At 35.1% G+C, this 18191-nt stretch overlaps 1 protein-coding gene across 4 annotated transcripts in view; it reads right to left on the bottom strand.

Moving 5' to 3' along the window:
- Positions 1-18191, bottom strand: part of CASP8AP2 (caspase 8 associated protein 2) — a 30905-nt gene that overhangs the window by 3775 nt on the left and 8939 nt on the right. For all 4 annotated transcript variants that reach the window (XM_081140135.1, XM_081140133.1, XM_081140134.1 and 1 more), the window contains exons 2-8: positions 17379-17461; positions 13933-14001; positions 10880-10980; positions 10002-10076; positions 8980-9095; positions 4025-6324; positions 37-3232 (exon numbers count right to left, since the gene is read on the bottom strand). In XM_081140135.1, the coding sequence (XP_080996261.1) occupies positions 37-3232; positions 4025-6324; positions 8980-9095; positions 10002-10076; positions 10880-10980; positions 13933-14001; positions 17379-17433 (5912 nt within the window). In that variant the 5' untranslated portion in view covers positions 17434-17461. The remainder of the gene's footprint in view (positions 1-36; positions 3233-4024; positions 6325-8979; positions 9096-10001; positions 10077-10879; positions 10981-13932; positions 14002-17378; positions 17462-18191) is intronic.

Raw genomic sequence — 18191 nt, 5'->3', positions numbered from 1 at the left:
AATTTCCTGGTAATTGAAATCTCATAAGATCCTTACCTTGTCCAGGAAACTATAATTTCTCCTTTCTTTTTAATAATATTCTTTGCAGAAAGGTTTATAGAAGTGCCAGATACTGCTGATGGGTCCTTAATCCCTGGGCTTGCTTTTAACGATGAGGGCTCTTTAGTCACTGCAGGGGCTTTTTTCTTACTGGCTTTCCTTTGGTGAGCTTCACCATTCTCACCAGAATTTTGGGTAGTTTTCTTGGTCTTTTCCTTACTGGTTAAGTCTATTTCCTTTCTCTGTTTTTTCTGAATAGACTGGTTTAGATTAGGGAGTTTTTTTCTCTTTTTGTGAGCATTATCCAAAGCCACAGGCAACTCTAAACTATCAGAATTTGATGTCGGTTCTGATTTTAAACCCTTTTTTACTTCACATGAACTGGGAGAGTCCGAGGTCAAATCGATACAGGCTTCCTCAACCATGCATTCCAAAGGCTTGTTTGCGACTTGTACCTTTTCTTCCTTACAGTTATCTTCATCTACACAAAACACCTGACATCCTAAGTGTCCACCAGCAGGATGGTTATCTTCACTTTTGCTCTCACTTGAAACATCTTGTGTCAAATCAATAAAAGCATCTACAGTATCAGGCTGCACATTGTCTAATAGCTGAGCATTTTGATCCAAACTGCTTCCAGAACATCCCAATTGATTAATGTTTAAAACTCCTACTTCTATGAATTCCCCCAAGTTTTTAGTCTCAGTGACTGGATCTTTTGTGAGGTCGACATATGTGTTTGGAAGATGACCCTCAACAGAATGTGGAATTTCTTCCATGGGAGGCAATCCTGCAATGCTTTCAGGCACTTTTGGAAGATGACCCTCAACAGAATGTGAAATTTCTTCCATGGGAGGCAATCCTGCAATGCTCTCAGGCACTTTTGGTTCCCATACTTGATGCAACTTGAAGCACTGATCAGCCACTTCATTACTATGACCCACTTTACCTGAAGCGTCTTTAAGGAATTCATATATATCAGGAACCTGTGTTTGTATCATACAGCCCTGTTCTTCATGAGCTGATTTACTGCTGTCAACATTTTCATTGGAATGTTTCAATTCCTCCACAGATTTAAAAACTGTGCTCTGACATGAAATACATTCCTTCTCTGCTGCTTCATCAGTTTCCTTTACCACTCTGGGCAAAGATGTCAATGACTCACCAGCCACCACATTCTGTACAAGACTCGGGGAGGTAGATGGTGCCGCGTGCCGTATTTTCACAATGAAGTGATCATTGGACTTTTCCATGATGACAGCATGCATGGGCAGATTAGGGTGGTACTGAAAGCCTGGAGCAACAGACCGGCTCGTCCATGATGAAGAACAACTTGACTTACTGCTTGAATTATCAGACTCCAGAGCTAAGTGGATGTCCTGTTCGGACGCATCCTCTTCCTCAAGTAAGGCATCCTCACTAAAGTGGGCACTAATAACTTCTTCAGGAGTTGAACTAGACAACACTTCAGGCTTTAAGAAACTGAGATGACCATCTGACTTCAGCGGTGATGGTACTGTTAGAGATACTGCTAGATCTTCAAGCAGTATGGAAGAAATACAGGGCTTGCTCTTCTCTGAACTACATACATTATCTTTACTTAAAGCTATGTTAGTGGATACTTCAAACATACAACTTTCATCCAACACATCAGGATGAACTGGCAATGAAAGCCCTGAAGACAGAGATGGACCTTTTTCAGATGATAATAATGACCAATTATCATCACTCATCATTTTAGGACATGGAGAAACAACCCCTGAAACTAGTTCTTCCGTTGTACAGGCTGGTATAGATTCACATTTAAGACTCTCTAGCAGTTGTTTCTCTGGAGTCTTTAACTCCCATTCACTTTTTTCATTACAATTAACACTGTTGTCCAAAAGATCAGACCCTTGCAACAAACTTTTAAATATCTCACCCATCTGTGCATCACTCACTAAATTAAAAGTGAGACTAGATGCTTGCTGTTCAGTAAGAATCTCAAAACAGCGTTCTGGCTTCAAAGCTGCATGCTGGGAAGTCTGTGTATCCTCTATGGTGCTGCTTTCTATTTTTCCTGGCTTTGGGGTGCTTGGACAATTCAGTTCCAGGGAGTGCTCTTCAGACTGAGAGCACTTAATATTATCAAGGCAAGTGTTAAAGCTTTTTTTAATGTCATGCTTTACTGTGTTAATATCAGAGTTATTTTGGTCTTGATGTTTGTCCTCAGATTTTTTACATCCCAGTGAAGACCTAAAATAAACAGAATCTTCTGATTTTGAGGATTTCTCTTTTGGCATCTCTTTGCTGGAGTTGACTGCATTCCCCTTCTGACAATTTGAATATTGTGTTTTCTCTTTTTTTTTTTCAAATTTCCCTTCATCGCTGTCACTGCCAAAGTTTATGAAATCACAAAACTTTATTAAGATTTTCTTAAGCTTTGCAAACAAATGATCAAGTTGTTCATCTACAAATTTCCATGCTTTTTTTTTCATATCTGGTAGTTGTTGTTCAAATAAGCGATCCACTATGCCATTCTTTTTAACTTGCTTAAGTTTGGATTCTATAACATCACAGAGATTCTTCTGTAAAGTAGTCACTGACTTAGAGATTTTGGATAAGTCAAGGTGTTTAATGAGTGATGTAAAACTCAAAATTGCTGACTCAATAATTCTATGAAATTGTTTTAATGGAAATTTTACCTTGAATTTCATGTAGTTTTTCCTCACATGTTTTCTTATCATTCGTAACATGTGCATAACCTCTGGTACAGAAGAAGGTACGGCAATAATAGGAACTATTTTTTCCAGGACGGAGGTGCTCATTGTCTTATCTTTTTTCTCTGTTTTCGAAGACTTGCTAGATTCACACTGTCTCTTACTCCATTTCCTTTTGGTCTGCTGAACTTTTACAGATGTTTTCCTACTGTCTTTATCCAAATGCACAGTACTTTTCCTACTTCCTGGGCTAGTTTTTCTGTTCTGCACTTCAGTAGAAGTTCTAGGTTTGGCACTTTCTTCAAAACTATTTTGTGGTTTAGAGTTTTCACTGTCGCTTATAATTTCTCCTTCTTCTAATTCATCTAAAGAGGAATTCTTATGAGAGTCTGCCTCTGTAAATTTGTCAGACTTGCAAACTGGCTTTTGATTTTCCTTGTTGAGATCAGACTGACTCTTGGAGGTAGAATGAGTTGCATTTGGTGGAAACATATCTGTCAAAGAGAAAAGTATATTATAGTCACATGACTACTGAGTCTTAGTCATTTGACATTTCCATACTGAACAAAAAAATGTAAATACTGAGGCATTTCATTATTTTAATAGCTTTTTTTTCTTAAGCAGAATGTTAATGCCTAACAGTTATTCATGTCATTGGTCTTTACTGTTCACTGTTCCCAGCTGCTCAGGTGTCTGACAACAGTGATAATGTAGAGTTTGGGCATTTGGATAACCATCAACCAACTGTTCGGATATCTTTACTTCAGGTTAGACGATGGCTTTTGAACAATAAAAATATATCTGAAAGAAAGCAAAGAGTATTTGAAATAATCTGTCCTACCACTTCCTTTTTATATAGAAATAAGAATTACTTAAATTCACCCTAGCTAGTTTGGCTCAGTGGTTAGAGTGTTGGCCTATGGACTGAAGGGGGCACGTACCTCGGTTGTAGGTTCAATCCCTGGCCCTGGCTGGGGTGTGTACGGGAGGCAAACAATTGATATGTCTCTCTCACATCGATGTTTCTCTCTCTCCCTCCCTTCACTCTCTCTGAAAAGCAATGAAAAAACATCCTCGGGTGAGGATTTAAAAAATAAAAATAAAATAAAATTACCCTTATTTTTAAAAAAAGAATTATCTAAATTAAGACTAAAGGCTCAATTTCTAGTTAACAATGGGAGTCTGAATGAGTTAACATGTTATCAAAAAAGAAAAAGCACTACTTCATCTTGCTTATATATTTTACGTTCTCACAAAAAGATAAATTGTAAAATATAAACTATTACCTTTATGAATGTTATATATTGGAACTCGAGATGGGCTTTCCAGTCTAAGTGCTTTTGCTACAGGTCTCACTGGACTATTGAGAGGACTAATGACTTCTGGAATAGGTCTTAGTTGATTAAAGTCAATGCTCAGAACTGAGTTCTCATCATTATATACTGAGTTTGTTTCACCAATTTCCATTTTGTGGTCCATTAACTCAGTGTGCTGAAGTGAAGATTCTAGAGTCTCTTTAGGTAAGCAAGGCTCCAAATGACAAGACTTACTCTCAACCAGTGGTGTATCTACAAGAGAAGGCTCAGACTTTGGGTTACCAACTTCTGAAAGGACTACTGGCAAAATGCCAGCTTTTTCCATTGAAGGCTGCAACACACTTTCATTGGATTTAGCCACTTCTGTTGAAAAAGCCACCTTCATTTCCATATCTTCAGAAATACTACAAGAATTTAAACTGCCATTTCTTTTGGTATCCAATTCCAAGCCTAAGTTTTGAGAAACATTTGTTTGTAATATGTCCAGTACTACAGGAGCTGCTGTCCTTGCACCATTAATGGTTTGTTCCATTTCTGCTGCTGATGGAAACGACGATTCTGTTTGTTCTATTTCCACAGGTGTTGAGGAAGAAGTCTCTGTACCACAAATGGGCAAGTCACAATGCACAGTATTCTCTACAGATTTAACTAACAAACTATTTTCTTCTTCCATTTTCTTTTCTTGAATATTGGTCCAGGGTTCAGATGATGCTGTTGCAGGAGCATCTTTTGGTTCCAATAACTTTGATTTGGCTTCCTCTGTGATATGTTCATTCACAGTGGGAACACATGTCACTGTTTTATCCTGTACCAAGGAGTCCACATCACATATACCACTAGATTTGGGAGTACTGATTATTTTATGCTGATTATTCTGAGGAACAGGATGCTTTTTAGCAGGAGAAAGAGTTAAGTTCAATTTTTCCATAAAACTCAACTTTAAGTCTTTGTTTTTTGTTTCATTTGGACCATGCTCAGCTTTAATTGCAAGGTCTTTATTATCTGCGCCTTCAGAAACATTATTAGAGACTTCACCTTTATTTTTCGGTCCATTCTGTCTCTTTAAATCAGTAGTGGTTTGCTTAGTTTCTTTGTTATTCTTCTGCAAATGTCCTGTAGGTGTTCTTTTTTCACTTCTCATATACCTGTTTTCTTCTTTACTTTCTTGTTCTCTTTTCCTCTTATCTTCAGTTCTATGCCTTTCAGCTTCTAAAGGTGTATTTTCCCTTTGGTGCACAGCATCAACTTCCTTGGAATCAATGTGTTTGTGAGTTCTATTGGTTGAAAGAGAGGATGAACATCTTCCTTCTTGAAAACTATTATTTACACCCCGGTCTCTTTTACCATCTTCCCTTTCTCTTCTCTCTTCCAGATGGTATTTACTTAAATTATGAGATTTTATTTCATTCTTGGAATGAGGAAGAAATGAAACTCGTTCAGACCTTCTCCAATAATCCTGATCTTTCACTATTGATTTAGGTTTTTGATCAACTTTTCTTTCTTCTTTGTCTTGTGATTTAAGTTCCTTTTTACTTATATTTTGTGATCTTTCACTTTGCCTTTCTAGTTTTCTGTCACTCTGAGATTCTACTCGACTGTGTGACCTCTCTCTAAAGGTCTCTTTCTGCCAGAAACAGCCAAAGCGTTCATTTTTATAATCCAAATCTGTGTTACTTTTAAACTTTGAATTCTTGCTTTCAGCCTTTGGTTCACCTTTACCATATTTCTCAGGACGTCCTTGTAGCCTTTGACTAGCCTCTATGTTCCTTGGTTCACCATCACCACAGCTAGTGTTTAAGTCTTTTCGTATTCTATCAGTTCCTCTACTGTACTGGCCATATCCAGTATCTTTTTTCCCTCTTCTATTATCCTCATTTGAGCTACCCTCACCAACCTGGTAATGGGAACGTGACCAAATGCCATTGGTGCAGTGTTTTTCAACAGGTGAAGGTAAATGCAAAGTGCTCTTTTTTTCCAAATGCAATTTTACTTCCTTTTCAATGCTTGGCAGTAAAGTGCTATGATGTCCATCTTTAGAAACATCACATTTCATTCTGTGTTCAGTCTTTGCACAATCATCCAAATGGGGAGGTCTGGATGTAAGATCTTTTGTTTTATGTCCATCTTTAGAAACATCACATTTCATTCTGTGTTCAGTCTTTGCACAATCATCCAAATGGGGAGGTCTGGATGTAAGATCTTTTGTTTTAACTGTATCTGATGTCCTTGCAGTTTTACGATTATTTCGAAAATGTGGAAACTCAGACAATCTATTAAGAAAGAGAAATTAACAACAAAAATAAACAAAGTTATTGCTTTTTTAATAATCTCAAATTTTAATCACTTGTGATACACTTTAAAATTCAGGGGCCCACATACTAGAAAAACTAATTTTACGTTGTATAAAGGCATGAGTAATAAGAATTTACCAGCTTCCAACTAAATTGGCAAGTTTTTCAAAACATGGAACTCTCATTTCTTTTCTCAAACAAGATATGGAGGATGTTCCTCAGTTGTATCCTAGCACTTGCCAATGTCTTTCAGACTTCCTTCACCACAGGCACAGAATTCCCAAACTAACCACAAATTCACTTCCTTTAGAACAATATTATTTTTTTGCCCTTACTCACTCTAGCCCAACTACATAGAAGGAAAAGTGACACTTTGTGGGACAACAGAGATGATCTGTTTTACATATAATCCGACAGTAAACCAAAGCATCACTAACCACCTAAATTGGCACATACTGTGCAAAGAAAAAGAATATAGAGTTGTAATTCTTTCCTAAGGGAATGGTATTTATTGTTTTGTTTTTTGAAAAAGCGTAAGTCTTAAGGTTTTATATTAGTGTTTCAGAAAACCAGCAGTTATCTTAACAAAAATGTAAATACCTCATTTTAGCTTTTTATACTAAGTCCATCTTCCTGAACTTACATAATTTCCCATAAATGTACTCCCAATTAGTACTACGTGTAGAGAGTAAGAGGAGATTTTTATAGAACAAAAGAGGACACATCTAGCTGGCATGGCTAAGCAGTTGAGCATCGACCTATGATCCAGGAGACTGAGGTTCAATTCCCAGTCAGGGCACATGCCCGGGTTACAGGCTCAACCCCCAGTAAGGGCCGTGCAGGAGGCAGCCAATCAATGACTCTCTCATCATTTATGTTTCTATCTCTCTCTCTCCCGCTCTTTTCCTCTCCCTGAAATCAAAAAGGCATTAAAAAAAAAAAAAGACACAGGATATATATAACCTAAGGCAATGTGTAGACCTTATATGGATCTTGTTTAGTTGAACTGTATCTCCTCAAAATTCATTTGTTGAAATCCTAACCCCCAGTATCTCAAAATGTGACCTTATTTGGAGACAGGGTCTTTACAAAAGTGTCCTGGTTTGGGCAATAATTTAAATGGTCATTCTACACCTAGGTCTCTAACTTATACCAGCTGAATAAATGATGGATTTGAATAAATGATGGGAAATCCATTGAGCTCAATGGAAGAGGTTTGATCATAATTCAGTTTTGAATGAGGTAATTTTGAAAATTTTGTGTAGATGTGAAGTAGTTATCTACATATAAATGGAACTGACCTAGTATAAGTAAGATTACCTTATATGGAAATACTAATGGGGGGAAGGGGACATCTGTAATACTTTCAATAATAAAGATAAATTAGAGAAAGAAAAAAGAGAAAAGAGAAAAAAGAGAAGAGAAAAGAGAAAAGAAGAGGGAGAGGGAGAGGGAGAGGGAGAGGGAGAGGGAGAGGGAGAGGGAGAGGGAGAGGGAGAGGGAGAGGGAGAGGGAGAGGGAGAGGGAGAGGGAGAGGGAGAGGGAGAGGGAGAGGGAGAGGGAGAGGGAGAGGGAGAGGGAGAGGGAGAGGGAGAGGGAGAGGGAGAGGGAGAGGGAGAGGGAGAGGGAGAGGGAGAGGGAGAGGGAGAGGGAGAGGGAGAGGGAGAGGGAGAGGGAGAGGGAGAGGGAGAGGGAGAGGGAGAGGGAGAGGGAGAGGGAGAGGGAGAGGGAGAGGGAGAGGGAGAGGGAGAGGGAGAGGGAGAGGGAGAGGGAGAGGGAGAGGGAGAGGGAGAGGGAGAGGGAGAGGGAGAGGGAGAAGAGAAGAGAAAAAAGACTGACAGAGAAAGGAAAGGATATAGATTTGAGCTTTGAGGAATTCCAACTTAGCCAAGTACAGAAGAGTAAATCTCAATTTAGGAAGAAAACTGAGAATTACAAAAGCCAAAGGGAGAGGACTATTTCAAGAAAAGAGGGTCAACTATGTCTAACAGCATAAGAAAAGTTAAAATGAGAAGACATATTTAGTGGCAGTCACTGTTAACCAAATTACAACTGTTTCAGTGAACCAATGGAAACAGAACTCAGCATGTACTAGGTTCAAGAGTAAGTAGAAACAGGAAATGGAGACAGAAAGTTTATATAACTGTTTTGGAGGTAGGACTATGAAGGAGAGGAGAGAGATGAAATTCTCTAGAGCAGAACACTGGTCCCAACCAGAGAGAGACAGAGAGAGAAATAGAAAATCCACTTGATAGGGAAAAGGATATATAATTGAGAGAGATTCTCAGGGTTGTCTACTGATAACGGATATGAGCACAGATGCACTGATACTTTAGTAATTTGGTGGGGGTCTAAAAGAACCCATAACATCATCTTCTCAGGAGCAGAGAGTGCCAGAGCAAGATCCCAGTGTATTAGAAAACTGAATATATTCAGAGAGAGGTATGTGGAAATATTCTACTTAATAATCATATATACTATTATGATAATATACCACTAGAATATACCATTAGTTACTTATAGTAAAACCTTACACATTTAATAAAATGCATGATTTTCATATACTTCCAAAGTTAAAAATATCACACATATCAACACCCATGTAATTTATAGATCCACACCCTTCAATTATACCTTTGGTGAAGGTTACTTATTTCTTCATCCTTGCGGTTTATTTCCATTCTAGCGGTTTTGATAAGTGCTGAAATATTCTTCTTAAGAGATTGGTTTTCATTTTTTAAGCTGAAATTCTAAATATCATAAGATATATTTAATAAAGTATATTAAACTATTATTTAATAAAGCATTATTAAACTATTTCTTGTAATAGCTAATTATTATTGAAAGCTAACTACATTCCAGGCAGCACATATTATGTCTTATGTAATTCTCAAGAAAGTTCTATGAGAAGTACTATTATGCTCATTACACAAATGAGCCAGCTGAGATTTAGAGAAGATAAACAGCACCAGAGAAAGGCCATTTAAAGTGAAACTATTTAAAATAGAAAGCAAAATGAAAACACAAATAGAAAAAAGTTCTTCCAGGACTATTATCTTGAAAACTGAAAATAAAAATGATAAAAATTGTGTTATATTTAACAACTTAGCTTTAATTTGCAAAATGTACTAATTCTCAGATGAACTAAGAATGAATCTAGAATTGGCTGGTTCTTTGGGAGAAAGGGAAAAGGAAGATAAACATTACCAAAAAATGAAAAATCAGAACAAGAGATAACATTCCTAATTTTTGCAGCATGATCACAAACTCTGGCAAAAATTCTGAAAGCATCATCATTTTCCCCAACAGCAATTCTAAACCTTTGCTTATCAAACCATTCTTTCTCTCTCTCTTTTTTTTCTTAAACCATTCTCTTTTAAACCACCTAATCTCATCTCTATGAATTTTCTATTATTTAACTGTTAACTAGCTAACAGATCTTTTATGTAAACGTCATTTAACAAATAAAGCAGTTTTCCTACATCGATTATGTAGGAAATTATGCATGTTTTGTCAGATTTTCTATTTCACTTAATATTAAAAAGAAAATTTCCTTATAAACTGCCAACACTTTGGCATTCTAATTTCTAACAAAAGGTTTTTTAAATTTTGATTTTAAAAGTTATATAGGGAAAAAATATTCATTATAATCGTACCTGTGTTTGTATTTCCTTAAACTTTCTCATCAGTTCTTTCATTTGTAGCTGACATTTTCCATATTTTACTTGCAACTGTAATATATAAAAAGATAAAGGCATCATTCTAAATTATTTTCTTAGCTTAAATGACATTTCAAAATATTTAAAATTTTATAAATCAACCCACTAAAAAAGGTAGATGAGGTCTAGTTCTACTAATAGGGATTTAGTAAGATTACTGGTTTTTAAACTTGGACTTAAACACAGACAACAGTATGGTGATTACAAGAGGGAAACGGGGACGGGAGGAGATAGAAGAGGGTAAAGGGGGGATAGAGGGTGACAAAGAGAGACTTGAATTTGGATGGTGAACACACAATACAATATACAGATGATGTATTATAGACCTGTACACTTGAAACCCACATAATTTTATTAACCAATGTCACCCCAATAAATTCAATAAAAATTTTAAAATTTAAAAAGAAATACATAAAGTTGGCCCTACCAATAATGTATTTTGTTTGGTTTCACATCCACTCTCCAAACTTTTAATTCAAATAAGGTAGAAGGAAATTTTTGATTTCAGTATTAGGACATCTTATAACTTAGTACAAATCATGAAAAGATAAAATGTTATGTCGCACTTATCACCTGTTGATGTTTTATATATTTAGACACTTAAATGTAATCAAGCAAAATTATAACTAAATTTAGAGAAGCATTCAGAAAACATTGTTTTAAAAAGCAGATCTAAAGACATAAACTGGCTTAAGTGTTCTTTTAGTCTAGAGTTACTTCCTAAACACAGAATGTTTGTATAACAGTGAGTGAGTGACTTTAAGGAGCTATAAAATAGTAAAATAACTGTCTTTAATAATTCTGGCAACCCATACATCATTATATGTTGCCTCCTTTGCAGTTCCTTCTTCAGTAAGAATTTCTTCATATAAATCCAAACAATTTCTGGATGGTTCACAGGATTTGGAAGAACTGTCTAAAACAAACAAAAACCCTTACATTAAAATATGTATTTCCAGGTTCAATGCAAACTGTCAAAATTCCAATGTCATTTTTCACAGAAATACAACACTCCCCAAATTTGTATGCAACCACGAAGCTGCAAATAGCTAAGTCAATTTTAAGAAAGATCAAAGCTGAAGGCATCACAATTTCTTTCTTTTTTTAAAAAATATATCTTTATTGATTTCAGAGAGAGGAAAGGAGAGGGAGAGAAACATCGACGAGAGAGTCATTGATCAGCTGCCTCCTGCATACTCCCTGCTGGGGATTGAGTCCAAAACCCGGGCATGTGCCCTGACTGGGAGTCAAACTTCGATCTCCTGGATCCTAGGTCAATGCTCAACTGCTGAGCCATGCCCGGCTGGGCACAATTTCTGATTTCAAACTATAATACAAACCTAGAGTAATCAAAACTGTATGTACTGGCATAAAAACAGACATACAGATCAATGGAACAAAACACAGAGCCCCAAAATAAAGCCACACACATATGGCCAATTAATCTATGACAAAGCCAAGAATATACAATGGGGAAAGAATAGCCTCCTCAATAGTGTTAGGAAAACTGAACAGCCACATGCAAAAGAATAAAACTGGATCTCTTTCTTCCACCATATACAACAATCAACTAAAAATGTATTAAAGAGTTGAATGTAAGACCTGAAACCATATCATACATCTCCTTGGGGGTAGGCAACACATGGGGGTAAGCTCCCAGACGTTGGTTTTAGCAATGATTTTTCTGGATTTGACACCAAAAACAAAGCCAACAAAAGCAAAAATAAATAAGTGGGACTACATAAAATTAAAAAGCTTCTGCACAGGCCCTGGCTGGCTAGCACAGTTGGTTAGAGCATCATCTTGTTATGCCAAGGATGCACGTTTGATCCCTGGTCAGGGCACCTACAAGAAACAATCAACAAATGCATAAATAAATGAAAGAACAAAGCAATGCCTCTCTCTCTAAAATCAATTTAAAAATAAAATAAAAAAGCTTCCGCACAGCAAAGGAAACCTTCAACAAAATGAAAAGGCAACCTGCCCAATGGGAGAAAATATTTGCAAATTATCTGATAAAAAGTTTAATACCCAAAGTGTATAAAGAACTCACACAACTCAATACAACAACAAAATCTGACTAAAAAATGGGCAAAGAAACTGAACAGACATTTTCCAAAAGACACGAAAAGGTGCTCAACATCATTAATCATCAGAGAAATGAAGACCAAAACCACAAAGATACATCACTTCAGTTCAGTTAGAACAATTATTAAAAAGAGATATCAAGTGTTGGAAAGGATGTAGAGAAAAGGGAACCCTTGGTACACTGTTGGTGGGAATGTAAACTGGTACAGTTAATATGGAAAAGAAAAAATTAAAAATAGAACTACTATATGAACCAGCAATCCCAGTTCTGGGCATACATCGAAAGGAAATGAAAACAGGATCTTGAAGAGATATCTGGACTGTCATGTTCACTGTGGCATTATTCACAATAGCCAAGATATAGAAATAACTTAAGTGTCCAACAATAAATGAATGAATAAAGAAGATGTGTGTGTGGGGGGGTACACACCATAATGGAATATTATTCAGTCATGAGAAAGGAGGACATTCTGTCATTTGTGACAACATGGATGGACCTTGAGAGCATTATATTAAGTGAAATATGTCAGAAAAAGACACATACTGTATGACATCATTTACATGTGGAATCTAAAAAAGCCAAATGCACAGAGAGACCAGAATAGTGGTTAGTAGGAGCCTGGGGTGGGGGAAAAGATATGCTGACCAAAATACAAACTTCCAGCTATAAGATGAGTAAGTTCTGGTAAGCTAATGCATAGCATAGTCATTAGAGTTAATACACTATACTATATAACTGAAAGTTGCTAACAGAAGAGATTTTAAATGTTCTCACCACAAGAACAAGATAGTAATTATATAATGTGATGGAGGTGTTAGCTAACTCTATGGTGGTAATCATTTTGCAATACACAAGTGTGTCAACTTAACACATTGTACACCTTAATCTTATGTCAATTATATCTCAATAAAGGTGGGGGGGGAGGAATAATATGTGTTAAGATTTTGGATGTTGTGTCTATCGCAACTCAATGGACTACATATTTCTCCATCTCATGCATTTCATCCATTATCTATATTGATTTCACAGATGAGAGTTGGAAAACCAATTTACCTAAAATGTTTGTGTCAACAAATCAGGTGTGAGGGTGATACGTGTTCAAAGCTTTGAGAGATTTGATCGTGGAAAAGGTTTCCAATTCAGATAGGTCATGAGCCTCTCTGCATATCACAATCTTACTGATAGTTATTTATAGTAACTATCCTTTTTAAAAGTTCTAGTATCATGTAACCTGTGACAGTATGAGTAGTAATACGCAGAGACAAGACCACCAATTGCTTTTCAATGGTACAAAATATTTTTGCACAAGGTCCAATTAAATCTGAGACCTAGATGAAAAACAAGTCTGTGTGCTAATTTGTTTTACTGATCAAGCTTTGGGCAAGCAAATAATTACCAAAGTGTAATAATTTCAAAAAATGGGCAGATTGTTCAGGATCTATGAGTTACTCTAAAAATGAGTAACAAAATAAACACTTTCGCATAGTGAGGCGTGGCTCAGTAGTTGAGCATTGACCTAGGATCCAGACAATCGGGGTTCAATTCCTGGTCAGGGCACATGCCTGGGTTGCGGGCTCAGTCCCCAGTCGGGGACGTGGAGGAGGCAGCCGATCAATGACTCTCTCATCATTGATGTTTCTGTCTCTCTCTCTCTCCTTCTCCTTTCCTCTCTCTGAAATCAATAAAGATATATTTAAATAATAATAATAATAAAAAAACAAACACTTTCAACAGACTAACCAAACAAAATGAAACTATTTTATTATAGAATTTACATACCAGAAGTAGCACTGTCCAACCCAGCATATATGTCCAAAGAACCTTCATCATTATTTTTAAGAGGAGAAGCTGCAAGAAAATTAAAGACTAGTTAAAACTTACTTATTTCACTTAGGGAAGATTTTTGCTGTTGTTTTTTTGAGTTATCATTGTGTCTTTATTTCTATTCTCTACTATGAAAACTTCCTAGGATAGTTTTTCCATTCCTATTTTGAGGAACCAGGAAAAGACAGAGACTTTATTAGTCTTGCACCAAAAAAGAATTACTTAACAGTTTATACAGCCTTATAAACAGGAAGATCTTAGCACATAGATTTATGACTCTATTACCTCAAACATATACTTAAAAACTCATTTTCAAAACATACTAGTGAGAAGGTTCCAATTCCAGTAATAGCAGAATAGTTTCTATCAGATCAATCCTCCTGCAGGTAACAACTATAAACTCTAAACAAAATATTAAAAGTTATCTGCAGTCGAATGCTCTACCACTAGCCTTAGTTTGACCATTCTGCCATAAATACAAATACTAAATCATTACTGTGTACACATGAAACTAATATGTTATATGAAAATTTATCTCATTTATAAAAAAGAAGCTATCTAAAGAACTAAAGAACCAAAGAGCAATTCAAAGCATGAAATAACTAGAAGGGAGACAACACCTAAAAGAAGAAAACAGCACTGTGAGAGTTCCCTATCCATTTTTTATTGCAATTTTTTGTGGAAGAATAGGTCCTACCTAGTAGGAACGACACTGGGCAGTGAAAACTCAGATGGAAACCTCTAGTCCTAATAGGTTGAAGAACCAGAGAAAAAACTTTGGAAGTGGTAACAGCAACTAGAAAGTAACAGAAAGGATTCCCCAAATTGTGCCCAAATCTCTGAGGGACTCCCAAACTACACAGATAAATATTAAAACTGCAAACAGTCCAGCTAAAAAAAAATCTGATAAGAGATTTCAGCTGCTACCCACTAAAGGAAAGACAGAAGTCTAAGTTCAGCCAAGTTAAATACATGCTAAAATTTAAAACAGCAACACACTTCAGAGAAATGAATATAGCAAAATCCAATGTCTCTATAAACATAGCATTTACAATATCCAGAACGCAACAGAAAATTACTACATAGGAAATCTTGGTAGAGAAATAGAAACAATGAAAAGAACCAAATTAAAAATCCTAAAACAGAAAACTACACTATCTAATGTAAAAAATTTAACTAAATGTGCTTTTGACAGAAGAGCCAGTAAGCTTAAAGATGGATCAATAAAAATTACCCAATCTGAAGAACAAACAGGAAGAAAAAAAGAACAGTATCCTACAAGACAATATCAAAAGTTCTCAGTGGGAGTGGGGAGGCAGTCAAAGAGGGTAAAAGGGGTGATAAATGGTGATGGAAGGACTTGACTTGGAGTGGTAAACACACAATACAATATACAGATGATGAATTATAAAACTGTACACCTGAAACCTATATAATTTTATTAACCAATGTTACCCCAATAAATTCTATTAAAAAATAAATTTAAAAAAAGAAAAAGTCACATACTATACATCTGAATTCCCAAAAGAAAAGGAAATGCGGTAGAAAATGATACTAGAAGGACTAGAAATGGTAAATAAATTAGTGATTTAGATTATTTTCTCTTATTTTAATTCCTTTTAACTTTTCTAAGATACACAGAACAATTTAAAATAAAAATTGTAGCATTGTATTGTGGGGTTTATGACATCTTTAACATAAGGGATGGATGGAGGTTAAATGCAGCTGTATGTACAAGATTTCATCTTACATGAAAAGGACAACACTAGTAAGTAGACTGCAAATGTTAAAGATGCAATTGCAAAGCCTTACAGAGGTATAGCCAAGAAGATGATATATGAATTAGAATGGAATTATAAAACATATTCAAATATTTGAAAGAAGCATGAAAATCAGAAAGAAAAAAAAAATCATGAAGACAAACTAAAATATTAAAATAACAGATCTAAATCCAATCACAACAATAAAGAACAGTACTGGGTTAACTGATAAACTTGATATAAAAATGGCAAAGTATTCTATCAGTGTTAAATTTACTGAGATTGATATCCTGTTGTTATTACGTAAGAAAAACAACATTTTCTCACAAAATACACACATTGAAGTATTTGGAAATAAAGGACCATAACGTATGCAACTTAATCTCAAATGGGTCAGGAAACAATTGAGTGTGTGTATTTAAAAAGAGAGTATGTGCACAGTGATAAAGCCACTGGCATAAAATATTACTAAGAGGTAAATTTGGAAGAAACTAGGTAAGTGGTTTTTTATATGTTATTATTCTTGGAACTGTTTTGTAATCCTGAAATTATTTCCAAATAAATATAATAAAACATATTATGAAAATGTTATAGGAATAAAATTTTTCATGAAATCATGTTAAGTGGTAAAAAGTAAAATACATACTGTGACCATAACTATCAAAAAATATATGTATGTAGACAGGAACTTGTGAGAGAGTAATGTGTAGAAATAAATACAGCTATTTCCAGCTAATGAGATTAACAATGCAGTTTGTCCTTCAAAATAATAATAAGAGTTGCATATGTAGTGAAAGTTTACCATTTGTGAGTCTATATAAAAAGTAAAGGTGATCATTATGTTATACTTTCAATTTTTCTGTTGGTTTAAAATTATTTCAAAGAAAAATATAAGAGAAATATACAGCAGCATAACAATTCAAAGTTACATAAGCAAAAAATAATTAACAACACAAAACAAATAATACTACCCAGAGTGGTATTTGGCCATATTTTGTGTGAATCCTTTCATATCTATGAAAAATAATTTTTTAAAATAGACATTTAAGCAAAAATAGAATTCTACTAGACATGTTTTACAACTGCCATTTTCATTCTATACCATAGTAATGGTAATTCTAATCAATTAATAAACATTTATAATCTCACAAAATGTAACGAGGTTGTCATAGCATAATAACAATTAAGACAAAAGAACTAGTAAATGTTATATCAGGATCTGGAAGTTTACATTCCACATATTATTTAAAATATTTCCATTTTATAAGCTTATTTTACTACCAGGTCTTGGCCACCTTTCATACTGTGAATTTTCCCTTGAACAACAATAAACAAGCATCACTGCATTTACAGGAAGTATTAACTTCAAGAGGAACAAATACCTATCTTATATATTTTTTGGATATGACAATAAAAATTATTACCACTTACATTTACAAAGTTGCTAATTCATTACATTTAAGAGGCTTGAAAGCATACAATAACTAAAAGTTCACATTTATTAGGCACTTCCTATTTGCCAGGGACTTTATTGTACTAATTCGTTTATGTGTGAGGAGAAAAGGTTGATAGTGTTTTCAATGAGAATAAATAAATGGTTTTGTAAGTAAATTTAGAAAGACAATTAAAACGAGCTCTTACCAGAAAAGACATCAAATAAACTTGCTCCATCACCATTTTCATCATCTGCTGCCATGATCCTATTTCCTTTTGATAGATGCCATCTGAAGTATTAGATATAAAGATTTTCCACTGTTAAAAATCAACCTCACAATTCAAAGAAAAAAATCTAGCTTTAAGTTAAGAAGCAAACTTTCAAATTTGGACACACTGAATGAGTTCACTCTCTATCATGATTACAAAAAAAAAAAGCCCAACATTTTCCAAAAGGTAAAACTATAAAACAAAACTATGAAATTGGATGATGTGGTTAAGCCATGTCACGTCACAAGGTAAATGATGCTAATTTAATAAAACAGCCCAAAATACAAATTAATGTTTAGACTAAAATAAGCCAACTATCATATCAAATAAATACAACTATATGGTAACTTCTATGAGTCCTCTTAGCAAATCATCAAATTTGGAGGTGGTCTTGGGGAAACCAAACATACATGTTTTCAACCAATAAGATAGTAAGAAAGGCAAACAGCAAAAAGTCTGATACTAGAGTAGATTGGAAAACAAGTAATCTCACTCATCACTCAAATGTACACTGGTACAAGCTCTATGGAGGCAATTTCATAATAGTTATCAAGTTTTTAAATGCAAATACTCTTTGACCCAACAATTCCACACCTAGTAATTTGTTTGACAGATATATAAGCACATGGTTACAAAAATGTTAAGTACAGAAATACTGAATGCAGTGCTATTTGCACTGGCAAGACTGAAAGCAACATAAGAATTCAAAACAGTAAAAAAAGAAATCTGACTTGTCTGACATTCATTAAC

This window comes from Miniopterus schreibersii, assembly GCF_964146895.1.
Source record: "Miniopterus schreibersii genome assembly, chromosome: 6".
Classification (NCBI taxonomy): Eukaryota; Metazoa; Chordata; class Mammalia; order Chiroptera; family Miniopteridae; genus Miniopterus; species Miniopterus schreibersii.
The sequence above is the reverse complement of the archived record's forward strand: the minus strand, read 5'-3'. Positions and strand labels throughout refer to the sequence as shown.